Source organism: Silurus aristotelis (assembly GCF_946808225.1).
Source record: "Silurus aristotelis genome assembly, chromosome: 29".
In the NCBI taxonomy this organism is placed as follows: domain Eukaryota; kingdom Metazoa; phylum Chordata; class Actinopteri; order Siluriformes; family Siluridae; genus Silurus; species Silurus aristotelis.
Genome location: NC_139602.1, coordinates 3,765,405 through 3,783,839, shown reverse-complemented (window position 1 = coordinate 3,783,839; position 18,435 = coordinate 3,765,405). Strand labels below are relative to the sequence as shown.

Below are 18,435 nucleotides of genomic sequence, written 5' to 3'. Positions count from 1 at the left end.
GTCTTATTCATGAGCCCTGGCTTATAACCTATTTAATATAAACGCCATAATTTTTTACCGACCAACTTATCAGACTTCTTATGATATAAATTGTCTACATTCAATAGCATACACACAAACACCTACTGTTTGAAAGTCCATCCAAAAAGTAACAAGTCACGTCCTGAAGATATGTTTAATAGACCGAGGGAGTGTAACAGTGTGTATTTGTGTGTAAGTGAGTGGGGTTACAGTATGTCTGGGTCATATTTCGGTTTTACTTGGACACTGGATCTTGTATCCCACTCTGTACGCTTGTAGATACACACGTGCTTGGTTTATCCTGTAAAGAAAATACATTGAAACTCTGTGTATCTGGCATGTATATTATTACATGTATGTGAGACAGATGTGTGTTTTACCTGTACTTAGTGCAGAGCAGGACTCCCAAAGGCCCACAACGATCCACATAACTTTCTTTAAAACCTTTTCGCACTGCTCGAGCCATGCTGACTATGGTGGTCACTACTGGACAAGTCCTGAGAAAGAAAGAAAAAAAAAAGAGAGAGATGCTAAGACTTGGTACTAAAACTCTCTGAACACCTCCAAGATCAAATTGTGTCAAAACATAAACCTGGGGAAAAAAAATTTCCAATACCATTTTCTGAACAAGCTTAAAATCACAACAAACTTCTATTGTGAAATGCAAGACGTTTGGAACCACCCAAAATTTTGAAGGTCCTCGATCAGTAAGGTGACAATGACAATTGTAACAAAGAGCGTCAGACATCTCCTGTGGTAATGTGAGAACGAGAACCTCTCAGTAATACCAGACCCAAGCATGATATTTTAAAGAACTCAAGTTCCAGCTCATCAATTAATAATTAGCTATTAATCCTATAGTGAAGAATGGTGGTGGTAGCAGCACTATGCTATAATGGTGCTTCTCAATGTCAGATGAATGGAGACAAAATCCAAACTTGAAAAACAAAACATACTTCAATGGACATGACTTTCGGGACTATAGTGAAGATTTAACTCTGAGCAAAGAACCAAACCAGAAAGCTGAAAGTCTCTGAATGTCCTTAAACAGCCAAAGCTCTATAGAAGACCTGTGGAGACACCTGAAAATGGCAGTTCACAGTAAGCAGGGATTAAATATTTAACAGAACATCGGTGCCAAAAATACTTACAGCTTCTCACACCGCAGGCCACCAGTCCCTAGTGGGCAAGTGCAAGTATTATGTGGGCTGCAGGAGCCACCATGCTGGCAGGGTGGCACACAGGGCATACTCACAGCTGAAGACATCCACACACACACGTATATATAATGAGACACATCCAGTCATGAGGAAAAATTTTCCATGTATGTTAAAATTTTCATCAAATCTTGGTGCTTTACATACTTCAACAATTCTAAAAAAATGGGCCATGAACACACATCAAGCTGACTGAAAACACACAGACCTGTTTCACAGAGGTCCCCTGTGAAGCCAGTGGGGCATCGACACCTGTTGAGTCCCACACACACTCCACCGTTGTTACAGGGCTTCACACATAGCACTGGTTCTGTGAAAACACACACATATATATGTACTGTATGTATATAACGTATCTCACAAACGTGGATGTTGGATATGTTTTAGAGTAGTCAATGTGTAGCTTGTATACGGATTTACAGTCTTTTAAAAATAGCAACATGCAGCCATTATTGGCAGAATAATATTGCGAAAATTTCAATTTCGTCTCTTTTATATTTATTTATTCATATTTTGAATAAAAACGGTCAAACAGAAGTGCATTAATTCGCTCGTTAATAAAAAACAGTGGCGTTAAAATCAATTTGCGTTAATTCTGACAGCCCTAATAAATATGTATATAGGTAAGGCGTGTGTGTGAGAGTGTGTGTGAGTACCTATCTGACAGCGAGCTCCCTGCCAGGATCCCGGACAGGTACAGGTGTTGACATCTACACACCTTCCACCATTCAGACAAGGCGGAGTACAGAGAGCTAAACACACATTCAGATTTCCAGTATTAGCACATAACACATTTCCTCCTGATTATGGAAATATGGAGGGGCTTGTTTTGATAGAAAGCACATCTCGAAATATCAAGTGGCCCTTTTTAAACAGTAAGCTCACAAAAGACAGCCATGTTTATGATTGCTGTAAGCCTTGTCCTGTAATAAAAACAAAACGGTTCTTATAGCAGCCTCTATTCAACATGTGTGGGAACCTGCAAAAAGTTAGCAAACAATTCTTTATTCTGAAAAGTTTCTGTTTAAAAGAAAAGAGTTGCTAGATTCATTGTAGATTAAAATGGGGGGTGAGGAGAGGATAGTGGTTTGGAAAATACAAATGATTCATGAACTGTGTATTATTCCAATGGGCATTTTCTTCACACTGCTCTAGAATGGACAGCGTTTCATAAATGCTCAATCAAAAGACTATACTGAGGTATTTTTCCAAGAAATAACTCTTGGAGTTATATGAGAAATGTGGGCTTCATAGGAACACAATACCCTGTCTTCAGAACAGCATAAAAACAAACTCGTATACTCACGAGTAAGACACTGCAGGCCAATATAATCCGAAGGACACTGGCAGACGTTAGGAGCTACACACCGACCACCGTTTCCACATGGCAGCTCGCACACCGCTTTAAAAGAAAAAAGGAATACATATGAATGAAATGACTGAAGTATCTGTGCTTGTCTGTGTGACATGTGCTCTCAAAAGAAAAAGTTGTGTCTAGTTTAGTGTGGGATTAGTGGCTTTAAACTCACCCTGGGCCAGCAGTCGTATGTATTTTGCATAAATTATAATAATATTACAATATAATACTACTAAAAAAATTTTTTTTAAGTTTATTTTTTAAGTAAATTCCCAATTTTCAACACTTTCCAAAGCCACTACACTGAGTGTAATGTATATTGCTAAATGCCAGACCAATTTACATCTTTTTATTCACACACTGGGAGCAGATATGCGTTTGCGTCTAAACTTTTGACTGGTACTGTATATACAAGACATGATAAAAAAATCATCTGGTCCTTAGAATTAGGTAAATACTCCCTCAGTAAACAAAAGCATGATATATTTCACTTTGTTGTCATTATAAACACACAGTACTGGTTGGTCTGGGATTAGAAGAACCTGAGAGTGAAGGAAAAGCAACCAACAAGCACTCAACACCTCAGGGCACTCAAGATTGTTGAAAAAACATTCCAGGTGACTGCCTCATGATGCTGACTGAGCGAGTCTGCCAAGCTGTCACCATCATTAAATGTAGCTACTTTGGATCTAAAATATCAACATATTCTGGGTTGTTTAACACGTTTTTGTTGACTACACAATTTCATAGTTTGGATGTTTGTATTATGAACTGTACTAATGTAATGTAATGCAATGTTGAAAATTATAATAATTGTAAAGAAAAACCACTGAAAGAGGAAGTGTGTTCAAACTTTTGACCGGCACTTTACATATAAGGCATAACAAAAAATCATCTGGTCCTTACATTGTACCTTACAAGGTACAACCTAACAATGAATATATTACATCTTGCCTTTATATATCTTACAAAACTAAAAGCCGTATGTGAAAAATTAAGTACAACACATGATTCAAAAGCTTGTAGAGGCACCTATAGTGTATATACTTCAATAATTTGTAGTCATATTAATAAAAGTCCTGTATGACTTTTATCAATCTTTCACATCATTGTGGAAAAATTTTGTCTCACTGTTCTTTGTCTTGCTGCTTAAGTTCATCGAGGTCAAATCAGTTCTCCGTGTGCACTTAAAAAAGTTGAACAATAATATTCTATCTGAATGAATAATTTTTCCGGGTCGACAATATTGTACTGAATAAACGCACATGTAATATTACACTCATTACTCGAGTTTGGTCCTATGTGTGGATTAATGGGGAGGGGGTTTGTAAGCTACCTGTATGGCAACCCTCTCCGGTCCATCCGGGGTGACACAGACAAGTGTTCAAGCGCATACACGTGCCGCCATGAGCACAGGGTGGTGAGCACATAGCTGTTATTAAAACACACATAAAAACATCAATGAGTGTAATTTTGAATAACACACAGCCTCTATCATATTCACTGTACCTGAGCAACCAGGGCCTGGGTAGCCAGCAGGGCAGTCGCAGGTGTTAGGTGCGACACACACGCCGTAATTCTGGCATGTCGGCTCACATACCGCTGAGTGAGATTAAAAAGGAAGGACAAATGAAAACAACTGGGAAGAATTGGAATACGTAATATTATACATTAGTATTGGCTAATATAAAAAGACTTACGTTGGCATTTGGTCGGATCATCTGGGCAAGATTCGAAGCCAGGCTTGCAGGTGCAGTTATAACTGCCTGCCTGGTTCACACACACTTGTTCGCACCCCCCGTTAAACATCCCACACTCGTCAATGTCTACAGTGGGAAAGGGAAGAGAGAGAGAATGAATAGAAAAGAGATCCAGTCATGGCTAAAGCCGATCTATTAGTTAGGAATGTGTGTTGTGTTCTTTTTCGTTACCGAGACACATTCTTTGGTCAGTGGCCAGCTCCCAACCCTCTCTGCAGCTACACTTAACACGTCCCACAGCTCCCAGTGAACATATCTGATCACAGCCGCCATTCCATAATGCACAGGAAGTGGTGTCTACCGTGAATGGAACACAAAAATGCATCCAGAGATACACACACATTATACTCAATCCTTAAAATAGTGCTATTTCTATATATTTTTATTATTAATACTCAGAAACGACAGATCGGGTCATTTTTATCAGCTTTTTGAATCCAGTTTCCCCTTTAAACTTTCCCTTGAGTAAAAGTACAAAAGTATTTGCCTTCAAAAGTACTTAAGTATCCAAAGTACTATGATTTATTACGACTATAATGTTCCTATTATCATTTTTGCCACAAGACTCTTCGCTCAATCAACTCTGTTTATGTGAAAAGACTCTGTTACTCTTAACACACCGATCTATTAATAGAATGAGTCAAACACTGATTGATTTCCATTCAAATGATTATCAGCCCGAAGTTTTCTTTTCAAATACTTCAGAAAAATTGCCCAATGAGGCCACGGGTGTTGTGGCGAGTTCGAGTCTGGGGTTTCTTCCATCATTTATTTCTCTCAAAATGTTCTGCTTGTGTTCCATGCAAGCGTAACAAGTCTCGCTAAATGGAAATACTTCAATAAAGTACAGTTTTCCATTTACGAATTCCTTTTACAGTACTGCGTTAATGTCACCCACAGGAAAACGATGGGTCACGGAAAATGTTTCTCACGATAAAATAAAATATACTTAATTCAAAAGAAAAGAAACATATTCGGTTATATATTAAGTATATTAAGACGCTGTAAAAAGATATTTTTTTTCCAATTAAATTAAATACACATAGAATTGTTAGTTTGACTGACAAGACAGACATCTAATATAATAACAATAGAACTTGAAAGCTTTGGACTTTAGCTTAAGACTTTAGTGTCTTATACTGCAGAAAGCTAACCGAATATATGTAAAGAAAATAAATATAATATAAACATATAAACCCCTGCTGAGTCTTACTGAGCACACAATATTTTGTCGTTAGGGCACTTTTGAAAGTTTTCTATGCAACTTCTGCACTGAAATGCGTTTTCGCATGCGGATAAGAGAACATGAGTCTGGTCTATATCCGGACAATATTTTCACGGACCGGCCTTTAAGGTGTGGGGGGATAAATACACTTTTCTAAATATAATAATAAACGTGAATCCACTGTGTTGTTGTTTGTTCATTTTGCTCGCTTGGGGGTTTCAATTTAGTGGTAATGTATTATGTGTTAGCGGCCGGAGCCCCTTAAATAAGGTAGCGGGTGGACGTAAGACATGTGACCGAGGCATCATGACATGCATTAAGAGTGAGTCATAGACAGATGTGGTGAAGAGAATCCGGCAATTTTCCGAAATAAATCCGTTCAGAATCAGATAATAAATAAAAACGGAAATAATGTAAGTTATGTATTCTTTCTGTGCGGCCCGGTACCAATTGACCCACGGGGATCGGTGCTGGTCCGTGGCCCGGAGGTTGGGAACCACTGCTCTAAATGTTTTCTTCACTCATTAAATAACATATGGATGTAAAAATCATTCATACAAGACCATTAGAACAAATTCCTCATGTTACATTTGATTATTAGTGAAAAGAGATGACAGAAACAACAGTTATAGTGGACTGACCATAGGATTTATATGTCACTTTTATACCTCACTTTTCTGGGAAATTGTTCCACTAGATTTTGTGGTAACGTTTGGTCACAAGGGTGTAAGAACAGTCAGGTAAGGAGTAATGTAGGTGAAGTGAGGAGGCCTGTGGTGCAGTCAGTGTTTCAATGAATCCCAAAAGGGTTCAAGAGGTTTTAGAGCTTGTTCACGTATATGTACTTTACTGAAGTATTTCCATTTGGGGGAAAACTTCACTACATTTCAAAGTAAAATATTTTACTTTTTACTACACTTTGTGCAATCAGTCGTTCCTTTTTGTTTATGAGGATAAAAACTTAACCGTCCAATCGTGCAGCAAACCACCAATCAGGTTTGAGTGCACGCTCTGTTTAAAACTTGTGAATAAATAAATGATGGAAAAAACTCCTGAAACTCCCCCCAACAGGACATGTTCAAAATGAACTGATTTAATTATTTCAACATTTTATGTATAAACAAACACACACACACACAAACACACACACACACACACACACACACACACACACACACACACACGTAACATACTGACGCAGGTGGAGCTGTGGTGGTCCAGCAGAAGTGGAGGAGGGCAGTGGCATACATGTCCTCCTGGTGTGTTTGTGCAGATATGAGAACAGCCTCCATTCTGCAGTTTGCATTCGTCTATGTCTGAATCACACAAAATGACAAATACACACCCACACATTATTTATCAAGCTTTTCTATAAGTATTACTATACCTAAGCACAATTCTAATATATAGTATTAATATAATACACAGTTAAGTGCAAAACCATGCAAAGTTTGTAGATATCTTGTGTCTTATGGCTTTTAAAAGACGTACATGTTCCTTTTGTTTCTATGCAGTATGAAGATTTACTTTGTCTAATTAAATCAAATTGCTTTGAAAAATCCTTCCCAAGCATTAATAACAGCTTTACACACTCTCAGCACCCTGACAGTTCATTTCTCCAAGGATTCAGCTGAAATACTTTGCCATGCCCCTTGTCAAACGTGTTCTTCTTAAGTTGGAGATTTCTTACTTGTGATCCAGTTCATCCCAGAGCAGTTCAATAGGTTTAGGTGCGGTGACTGGGCAGGCTATTCCATGATAGATAACACTCCAGCCGTCTGTTTGCTCTTTGAGTAACACTTGGAGTGATACTCTTGATGTCACCCAAATGAGGATGGGTTCCCATTTTGAGTCTGGTTCCTCTCAAGGTTTCTTCCTCATAACATCTAAGAAAGTTTTTTCTTGTCACAGTCGCCACGGCTGCTCATCAGGGATAAATACACATCGCTCACATTAACTGTTAAATTCTGTAAAGCTGCTTTGAGACAATGTCTGTTGTGAAAAGCGCAATAGAAATAAACTTGACTTGACGTACGTTGCGGCTCATTGTGTTGTTGCACGGTGAAGACGGTTCCAATCAGACGGAATTCCTTTCACATGGAATAAGTCTCCAAAACAACCCCAAATCATTAAGCTTCCACCTCCATGTTTGACTGTGGGGACGATGCAGTCTGCTGACATCTTCTCTCCTGTTCTCTGACGTACATAAGTTCTTCTGTTAGAGAGAAAAATGTCCAATTCGGACTCATCTGTCCAAATAACTTTCTTCAAGTCAAGTATTTCTAGAGTGCTTTTTTTTACAATGGACATTGTCTCAAAGCAGCTTTCATAAATATGAAATATGATTAAAAAATTAAGGTAAGCGATGTGTATTTTCCATGATGAGCAGCCTGGGGGCGAATGGGGAGAGGAAAAGATGTTATGAGGAAGAAACCGAGAGAGGAACCAGCCTCAAAAGTGGAACCCATCCTTATTTGGGTGATATCAAGTGTGTGATTATAAATCTTAAAAACAATACAAAACACCGCAGAGTAAGAACTAACGTGAGCACCGGAATGTAAGATTGTGAGAATATCCTGTCGTTCTTCCACCCATTCACTGTCCAATGATAGTTTAATGCATAGAAACAAAAAAAACATGCATGCGTCCATAAAAAAAACCCATAAGATATATTTTTTTTTAGGTGTTTCCAAACTATTGACAGTATATCAGTATACAAACTTCTGCATTCAATTGTTTCCTTCTGATCTTTATATTTCTACATTTAACCCAATGCTATAAATTGGAAATAGAATTTTAACGTGTACCAACCAACACAGCTTTGTTTATCAATGTGCAACTGATATCCACTACGACAGGAGCAAATAAAGGAGCCTGGTATGTTGATGCAAAGTTGCTCGCATGTCGTATTGCCACTCACACACTCATTGAGGTCTGTACAAAGAAAGAATGGCACAGGAAGAGAACAAAAGGCAATAAAATTAATAGAAAATTGTAAACAAAAGAAGCATGGCAGATGAGGTACGCCAAACTGTGTAAATCTTTGTGTGTGTACCTGTACACGTGTGTAGGTCATCTGATAGTGTGTATCCTGCATTGCATAGGCAGTTGTACCCTCCTGGTATGTTGGCGCAGCTATGTTCGCAAAGTCCGTTGTTTACAGCGCACTCGTCGCTATCTGTCACCATAGCAACGACAAATGACAATGGTTTTCTTCGTATTTTTGGAAAGCAGTAGGATATATGACAGCATAACAATTGCAAGAAATTTGCAAGCAAAAAGTTGCATTAGCATTGCTAATCCTTGAGATTGACATTGTGGGTTTTTGTGCATTTTTTTGAACATTTAAATGATTGAGTTGTTGAAAATAAAGGGTAAGTTGTTTAAAAATTGGCAATATTTTCAACAGTATTGTAAACAGAATAAAATACAAAAAGCCTCTAGAAACCAGAACAGCTTTAATCCCCTTTGACAGATTTTCTGTAAAATGTACAGTAAGAATAAACCATTCTTCCATAAAAAAAAAATGTCCTGAGTTGTTTTTATGATGGTGGTAGAGTGTGCTTTTGTTTAAAGCCATTCAAACATATCCCATAGTTCTTTAAATGATCTGGGGGCTAGACTAGGGTTGCTTCGATCAGGAATTTTTTGGGACCGAACATCGATCCCTGGAAGGCGTATCGTTGGAAATCGATTCCAGGGTCTACTTGAGGCTTTCTATGTATCACTCAGCACTTTTAACAACAATGTGTATTAAGTATTAAAATTAAGTGAAGAGAAAGTATCATGATTTAACAACTCTGGATTTATTATCAAGCAACATGTGCAACTTTTCCACTTAAAACCCAGCAGCCTGTGCTTGGTTACAATGGCCTGGCATTGTGTAACGCAAATCCAAGTAGGACATGAGTCTTCCACCCTTCGTCTTCTACAATAGACAGCGGCTGATGATCACGGTATACGGATTTCATTATTCCGCCTGGTATTTCTTTATGCTTCTTATTGTCCTTGCAGTAGGGTTGCTGTCTTTGGAACGTCTGTTAGCGACAGCCGAGTGAGTGGCGCTTGAGGTGCTGAATCGTCCTGCTCTTTTTTAGCGCTAGCCAACTTTGAAAAGCGCTCGTAGTCCTTCACGTGACTTCGGGTGAATTTTCTTACACTCGTTGCAGATTGCTAATGTATTGTTTTTTCAACACGCCTTTTAGAATTGTTGGACCGGTGAAGCCATTTTAGCAGCTGACGCTTCTGGATCGACCTTTATAGAGACCATTGATCTTCCCAGAGTGATTATGATTGGCAACCAATCAACTGGAACACCCTTATTCCATATGATTCATATCATTCTCCTGCTCATTAAACCATTCATGGATGGAGCAGAGTCATACTGGGAAATTTTATCGGCATAATGGTTAAGGCATCACGGTATTGATTTGCAATGACAATTCATACTAAATGTCAAGTGGCCCAACCTTTATAAATGTCAATGAATCAATATGGACCCAGCTTTACTATTAATCACCATTATTTGGTGTCAATTAAGTGATACTATATGAAATCATTATGGAAAAGGATCAAATCTTGATATAGTGGAGTTTGTTTGGAATTTTAGCAAATTCTTCATTTCCTTAATCGCTATTTGTGTTTCTATTGCCAATTGATCAAGTGTATGTTCTTAAATTACATTACGATCATGCAAAGTGCTATCGTGCTATCGAACTTTATAATAATTGTGGATTGAAACACGACCGTTTCGAGCACCGCATGCTATCATCTTAAATCGCAGGAATAAAAGGCACTGAAACACACTGAAACACAGAAGACTGACCATCACAGGAGTGACCATCTCCACTGTAGCCCTGATAGCACTGGCAGAAATATGAACCCATCACATTTCCACAGCGAGCGTTCACGCTGCAGTCATGAAGTCCTGAGACGCACTCGTTCACATCTACAAAGGGTTGGTGATGGCGAAATAACAAATATGACCCAGAAATATTTCAAATATTCGTATAAGCTATAGGGCAGAATCGGTACTGAATGTATAAACAGGAAAAAGAGGGTGTAAAAATGTGCCTCTTACCTGTGCAGTGGGTTCCATTGCCACGGTATCCCTTTGAACAAACACACTTGAAGCTTCCAAATGTGTTCTTACATTCCCCCTGATTAACACACACCCGTTCCAGCTCATCACACTCGTCCACATCTGGAAAGAAAAAGTAACCATAACCTTTTCACATGAGCAGAATGAACAATGAATGAACAACCACATTTAATCTTAGGTTCAACAGTAGTTATTACCCCGTAAAATGATTTTGATTAACTACCAAACAAAGGTCAGATCTTTCAGTAGGACTTTCATCTGACCGCTGAAAGCTGTGGTCCACAAAAGGCTTAGAAAGCATCTGGAATGCAAGTTCCCTCAGGAACATAATAAGCGGCGGACCACAGCTTTGTTTAGTCTTCACCTCGCACTCACAAAAATAAAATATAAATAATACCAATAAAAATGAATAAATCAAATGAATGCAATAAAATGTATATTATATTTTATAAATCTGAGTTTTCTGATCAAATCGTGTTTCCAGTACGGATCGAGTAGCGCAGTTTCACTAGCGATATGGATATATACTTAAGTTAATGAATATAATAAAATGTAATAATTATAATAATTTAATTTATTTAAATGAGCAGGCATTTTATTTAAAATCGTTTAAAAAAAAAGTAATGTTCATGTTTATGAATGTTAATAGTAATAAACAATGTTTAAAAAAATAGAAACAACAGGCAAGTTTATGTTTATTTATTTATTTATTTATTTTCATTTCTTCCCCTGAACTGTACCGAAATCTAACAGAACTGTGATTTCAAAGCCGAGGTATGTACCCCGACTGCTCGGTTGTATAAAACGCCAGAATGCAATTCACTTTGTATGAGGGTGGTTGCCAAATGTAAATGTATATTTACATCTTAAATGTAAATGGTACAAAAAATTTATTTTTTTTAAATCTAGCACGAGAATACTTACTTGCGAAGGTAAGGGACCCTGCCTAGAGACGTTTACAGGGGCCACTACAGGGAAATCTGACAATTATTGATTGCCCTCTACCCTTTACCAATCACATGTCCGGACTAAGGGGTAAAAGGGCTATTAGGAAGCGCTCTCACAAAAACGTGTTCAAATGTATAGAATTTTGATATCTACTGGACATCCACGCACTCACCTACGCAGGCTGCCTTGTCTTCTCTGAAACCAGGCTGACACACACATTTGTAGCTTCCCTCTGTGTTTACACAGACATTCCCAAGCTCCCTTCTGCAGCTCTCTTCAAATGTGCACTCGTCGACATCTGCAGGAAAGTACCATACATTCGAATGAGATAAAAGAACACATTCTAACAATTCTGTGTCTAACAATTAAAGAAACTCACCATAACAATTGTGTCCGTCGAGTCCGAGGACAAATCCAGTAGGACAGTGGCAGTGGAAGGAACCGGGGCTGTTCTTACACCCTGCCCTTCGCCCACATGCCTGTAGACCAGTTACTTCAGCTAGAGCACATTCGTCTATATCTACAAGAAATAAGTATAGTAAAGTAAGGTACTTTATTGTCATTGGAAACAAAATGGTAAACAACTCTCAGGCAGCCAAAAACTATTAAAGGAATTTAGCAGTAGCAAAGGGTAAGTTTATTGCAAAATGGTATTTGATCCATAACCGGAAAAGTAATGGGGTATTCCCATGGTGATGGGGATACAGTGTTAAAGGGGGGTATGATGGCAGCTACAGCTTTGGAAAAGAAGCTACACTATATTCTGTATGTATGTGACCTGGTTGCCATGTCCCTCTTATCCAATGCTAAGAAAACAAACATTTTGTATAATGGATGAATGGAGTCTTCGAGGATGCTGTTGTCCACTACGAGGAGGAAAAATGTTTCGAGACTAGTTCTGTAACAAGCCAACAGATGGCAGCACAAGACCGCACTCATAGTCACAGGGAGCACCGACCTTCATAAGTCAGTGTGCCAAAAGACATCGCCAAGTGTACATCAGGAGCTGTGCAACTTAGGCTATTCTGACCACATGTGCACCCTTGTCATTTCCACACCCACCCGACTTGTGAAATTTGGCTCCTGTGGACTCCAAACTCTTACCAAAGATAAAGATCCTGCTCAAAAGTTGCCATTTTACACCATTGCGAAGATCCAGTGCTAATAGCAAAAAGTGCTTGACACGCTTTGAAAAGAAGACTTCCAGGACATATTCCAGAAGAACCAGGAACGCTGGGAGCGTTGTATTGCTGTGCAACGGGACTATTTTGAAGATATTGTTTAAACATAGATAAATAAAGTACTTTCTTGTAAACAGAGCGAGTCTTTTTTGATATCACAGATATTCCAACTGATTAGGTTGGACATTCACGTGTCCTCAACACACACTCTGAGCCACTATTTAACTCTTTGTTAACCAATAGCTGTGTTCCTCTGTATAACTCTTTATTAAGTACATAGATGACACCGCCAGAGATGTAGAAGTCCACATCTCTGAGGATCTGTCTTGGCACAAGAACATTTCAGCAATGTTTAAGAAGGTGCAACAGCATCTACACTTCTTGGGGAGATTTAATAATTAGAGGTTTACCAATTCGTCGGTTTTGCAAATGAATCGCTACCATGGTTGATTGCTGAAACTATCAGCAAAAATCCATACCGATAGTTTTTCCAGGTTGCGTTATATAGTACAAGACCGGCCTCTAGCACTGACACCACATGCTGTGTCTTTTTTTACTCAATTTGGATGTAACTTTTTTTTATTTATTTGTAGTGTTACTTTTTTGTTTAAGTTTGAATGCATGTCTTTTATTTTCCTTAATTTTTTGAATAAAGTTCAGTACTATTTTACATTTGAGTATTATGTTACATTTTTTTAATCAAGTATACATTTTGAAAGACTATTAGTTGATTAATTGGTTATCGGCAAGTACGATCTAACATATCTATTGGTATCTATATATATCAGTAAAATCCACTATTACATTACATTTGACAAAAAAAAAAAAAAAACACATGCAATCACATTAAAGCTATATTTAGTTTAAGCTTGAACAAATACAACCAACAGCCATGTGTTGCACCCTGATTGGTTCAGAACAAGTGTACGTTAAACACAAATCACAAATAAAGTGAAGGCTAACAGTCTATGCAATTGAATAAATTATTAAAATGCTCTGCTAACAGTTTATTCGAACTCAAAGCATCACCCTTGTGGTTTCAGTAAAACCACTGCAATGAAAACATGATGCATATTTCATAACTTCTCACCCTGACATCCACTGGGGCTCATCAGATATCCACGAAGGCAGTTGCACACGAAGGAGCCTGGGGTGTTGGTACAATTGCTGTGATGGCCACAGGGTCCTTTGTCACCTTGCTCACATTCATTGATATCTTTCATGGAAGAGTAAGAAAGGAAAAGATATATTTTAAGACATATGTAGTAAGGTGTTAATTTGTGCTTGTCCACTAGGGGCAGTGTCACTGCACAGAGATGTGTGGTTAGCAAATAATAACCTATAATTAACTATCTGCATCTTCTGTCAGCTGAAATATACAATACTAATAATTTTTTTGGTAATCACTACATAATCCAGATATATATGTACCAACTATTCCTGGCTATGAAAATACAATTTAGAACTTCAACATTAAGTCGAAATGTGAGTCTACTTATGTGCACGTCATCGAGGTTTATCAAAGAGAATACGTTTTTTTTATTGTTTTACAGTATGTCTGTTATACTGTATATTATCTGATTTTGGGCTGTACCAGATGTAAACTCATAGCAATGGTAGAACTAAGTCATCTGGTGAGAAATTCGACGACCTATGTCTACCGACTAGCCAAAAAATATGCGACATCGTAGTCGTAGCCTAAGTTAAAAATTGTACAGTGTATAGATCGGATGATGCATTAAGCCTTTTTGTGTCGCATGTGTGTACAGGGTGTGTCTACGCCTCACCCTGACACTCTGAAGTCCCTTTCAGAGTAAATCCTACACCACAGGAGAAGTTCAGACCTTCCACCGGCACGAGATCTTTATCAAGGCTGGAGGTTAGGCTGGAGGTCAGGTCTAAGTGGAAAAAAAGTAAGCTTTAAAAATAAAAACGCATGAATAAATATATGGATCGATGCTTATCTGTCTGATTACCTTCGGAAATGTTCTGTTTGACGCCGATATCCTGCAGCCTAGCGTTCTCGATCTGATTCTGTTCATGAATAAAGACATCACCAGATTCCTGTAAGAGTAAAGAAATCTTTTGAACACCAGCCCAGATCTTAGCTATGCACTATCTAATGCTCCTCCTGGAATAAGGATGAAGTTTGACACAAAAAAGGAGGATGTAGTTTCACCCTACTGCTACCGCTAACTATTTTCCTGCTTTTCAAGAGAAAGTTCCTAAAGCTTTCTTCATTAGTTTTTTTTTTTTTATATTTCCGAAAACACAGGAACTAATCCAAAAATACAATCCGAAACAACAAATTGTGAACGCAATACAAATAGAAAACCAAAATCAACAACAAACAGTCACTCGAGCTATACAGGAAGTACAACTTGAGCAGCTTGAGGTCATCAAACTTTGATTTACGTGTTGCACTGCTTCGCATATGTCGAATCTTAGACGTATTTGTTTTTTTTGAAAAATTGGACTATGGCACATGACTGTATTATACTGTTTACATGCTGGTTTTTTTTTTTTTGCACCTCTTGACTGCTCCTACTGCTGTTTCTTTTTTGCACCTCTTGACTGCTCCTACTGCTGTTTCTTTTTTGCACCTCTTGACTGCTCCTACTGCTGTTTTTTTGCACTGCATTGTGTCTGTTTATATTTACTCCAGTTATAGTACCTTATAATCAAAGTATACAGTAGGTTTACTGGTCGGCGCCATCTTGGGTTTTGTGTCTTGTCTTGTCTTGTCTTGTGTGTCTGCACTGTTTTTCGTCTGCACTGTTTGCACTAGATTGCACTCGATGCACTTTACGTAGCTTGTGTCGTGTTGTAGCCCTATGTTGTTAAGTGTAGCACTAGGGTTCTGGAGGAACGTTGTCTCGTTTTTTACTGTGTACCACTGTGTATAGTAGAAATGACATAAAAGCCTTGTGACTTGACTTGACTCTTGATGACGTTCTAAGAAACCCTGCGGCTGTAAAATTTCAGAACGGACAACGTATATTAGAATATCTGACCTTGTACCTGGCCTGCGTATCTGTCGGCTCAAGGATATCGTTATCCCCCTGTCCACTGGCGAGACAAGTCAGGATTGCTAGCAATAAAAGCGCAGCTGGAATGTCCATCCTAAGGGCAACAAGAAAGTTGGAATATTTATAGTGTATGGTACAAAATGCTCTCAGAACATGTTAAACACAACACTAAACATGTTCATTTCAATTCATTATTATTTGTATAGTGCTTAACAATGAACACTGTCTCGAAGCAGCTTTACACAGAAAAGTACCAAACATGTTCCAGGTCTGGAGGTCAAGCCCAGACATGCTCAGAGGAGCCTGTTAGCTGTTAGCTTTCTGCTAATCAAACAAGTGTGCTGCTTTGTTTATCTCTCTCTATCACACACACTCCTATTATTTATGCCGCCCTCAGTCACAATCCGAAGGCCTATAAAAAAAAAGTTAAACTAACAAAAAATAACCGAAATAAATAAACATTTAATTGTGAAGGCGCCACCTTATGGACATGACATAGTACAAACGGAATGTTTATGACTGCAGATATATTATTCTTTTATATGATCTACAACTCGTGTGTTACTCTAGCTAAATAATGTTATACCTACACACCTACACACATACGAGCCATAGGAGACATTCACCCTACCATTAGGACATTAGATTAGATTAGATTAGATTTACATGGCCAAAGACACACACTTGTATTGCTTTAAATGATCATTATTATTAATTTTTTTTTACTAATAAGATCAGCTGGATTCCATTTTTTTTCTTCAAACCTCTCTCTCTCTCTCTCTCTCTCTCTCTCTCTCTCTCTCACATTCACACCTATTACTCTTTAGATGATGTTACAACTTGTGTGTTACCCTAGCTCTATAAAATCATTCCTACACACACGTTTACATACCTTACTAAAAAAAACGAAATGGTTCAACATTTTTAAACCTCTCAAAATCAAGTACATGGTGGAGAAACAAGCCACAGGAGACATTAGGACATACATGACCGAAGACACACACACACACACACACACACACACACACACACACACACACACACACACGTTGCTTCAAATGATCATTTAAGACCAATTTACAGACAGAAGACCCCTGTGCATTAGGTAAGAATACACTTTTTCCACCACCAAGATCAACTTTTTTTTTATTTTGAACCTCTCAAAACCAGGTACATGATGGAGAAACAAGCCACAGGAGACATTAGGACATACATGGCCGAACACACACACACACACACACACACACACACACACACACACACACACACACACGCATTACTTTGAATGATCATTTAAGACCAATTTACAGGCGGAAGACCCCTGTGCATTGGGTGCATTAGGTAAGAATACACTTTTTTCCACCACCAAGAACAACATTTTGAACATTTTGAACCTCTCAAAACCAGGTACATGATGGAGAAACAAGGCACAGGTAATATTCCTCCTACCATTTAGGACATAAGGACAAAAGACACAAAGCATTGCTTTATATGATTATTTTTTGTCCAATTTACAAGACTTCTGGTGCATTAGGTTCGTTATGTAGGATTACTCTTTTTTGTCACCACCAAGATCAACTGGATTTAAAATTTTGTTCCATCAAACCATTACAACCAGTTCACACCTACACCGAATTGTCTATAAACCGGTTTCCAAATACAAACAAAAACAGGACCCGAAAAGCGTTTTCCGGCAATAGTCACAACTTAATCTTTTGTTTGTTAGTTGTTTTTTTTTATTATTAATTTTTTTTATATATATCTTTAACAAATATTTGTACTAATAATCAAAAAAAAAAATCGACTATCGCACCTTTAACAGCTGCAGTCAGCTGGATTTTTTCCGATATTCTGTACATAAACTAGATCAATAATGAAAGTAAAAACCACAAACACCGATTTTTGAGCAAATCTTTGAAACAAAGACCCCAGAATGAAAAGTACACACCTGGAAGTAATGCAGCTTTTCTTTGCAGCTGGAATGAGAAGCTACTGAGGGGGGTCGTAACTGCCTCCACATCCTGTACTGGAATAATGTACTTCCCACAACATCTGCTTCACTTCCCAATGACTTCAGGCAGAAAAACCTCCCAGGAACTTTCAGCTTTAAAAATGATTCCTGGTGTTTCTTCACTCATGAGAATGAAGAAATCTTTTCACTGACAATAAACACCAGCTTAGTTTTCAGCGATGCACTAAATTGATGCAACTCGTAGTAAATAATGTACAAAAAGTACAAATAAATGCAAAGTTGAGCAAGTGTTAAGATCTGAAGAAAATGATCATGCTGGAATAAAACTGACCTAAAAGTAACAGGAAATATAATTTAGAGTTTGTAATTATTATTATTTTTAATTAAAAATGGAGTCTGACGCACACAAGCAGAATGTTGTAGGATAAGTTGTCACCATATTCCTCCTGTACCTCCTATCATTTTAAACTTCTAAAAATAAGAACTAATCCAAAAACCAAAATCCAAACCAAGATGGTGGACACAATAAATATAAAACCCAAATAATCATCAAATTAAAAAGGTTGGTGTCTACTTACCACTGATATGTTTAAATACTGAAGCTTAAAATTTTCCTTTACTTGA

The 18,435-nt window shown here is 37.9% G+C and overlaps 2 protein-coding genes across 6 annotated transcripts in view; one reads left to right on the top strand and one right to left on the bottom strand.

Annotated features, from left to right (window-relative positions):
* Positions 1-18,435, top strand: part of tbc1d7 (TBC1 domain family, member 7) — a 207,511-nt gene that overhangs the window by 22,870 nt on the left and 166,206 nt on the right. The gene's annotated exons all lie outside the window — the stretch shown is intronic.
* LOC310722509 (uncharacterized protein) lies at positions 82-17,982 on the bottom strand. 5 transcript variants are annotated; one of them, XM_083535044.1, is made up of 23 exons: positions 17,788-17,835; positions 17,653-17,701; positions 15,825-15,933; positions 14,787-14,874; positions 14,598-14,708; positions 13,901-14,026; positions 12,009-12,149; positions 11,802-11,927; positions 10,661-10,783; positions 10,406-10,528; positions 8,636-8,758; positions 8,392-8,514; positions 6,774-6,896; positions 4,527-4,652; positions 4,296-4,421; positions 4,105-4,197; positions 3,932-4,027; positions 2,545-2,640; positions 1,895-1,990; positions 1,447-1,548; positions 1,173-1,278; positions 402-518; positions 82-322 (listed from the first exon to the last, which is right to left on the bottom strand). In XM_083535044.1, the coding sequence occupies exons 3-23, from the start codon at positions 15,930-15,932 to the stop codon at positions 244-246; spliced, it is 2,352 nt and encodes a 783-aa protein (XP_083391170.1). In that variant the 5' UTR covers position 15,933; positions 17,653-17,701; positions 17,788-17,835; the 3' UTR covers positions 82-243. The 5 variants fall into 5 exon arrangements, with proteins under 5 accessions (XP_083391170.1, XP_083391171.1, XP_083391169.1 ...); XM_083535045.1 differs by lacking the exon at positions 17,653-17,701 and having other exon boundaries at positions 17,788-17,982; XM_083535043.1 differs by lacking the exon at positions 17,788-17,835 and having other exon boundaries at positions 17,653-17,783.

What these genes read in the sequence shown, in the direction of transcription:
- LOC310722509 (XM_083535042.1), bottom strand. Translation starts at nt 16,130, where the DNA reads ATGTCTGGGCTTGACCTCCAGACCTGGAACAT. An exon ending in CAATGGAACCCACTGCACAG is followed by an intron (nt 10,529 to 10,660) that starts GTAAGAGGCACA and finishes AACCCTTTGTAG; the next exon opens with ATGTGAACGAGTGCGTCTCA. An exon ending in TGACCTACACACGTGTACAG is followed by an intron (nt 8,515 to 8,635) that starts GTACACACACAA and finishes TTCTTTGTACAG; the next exon opens with ACCTCAATGAGTGTGTGAGT.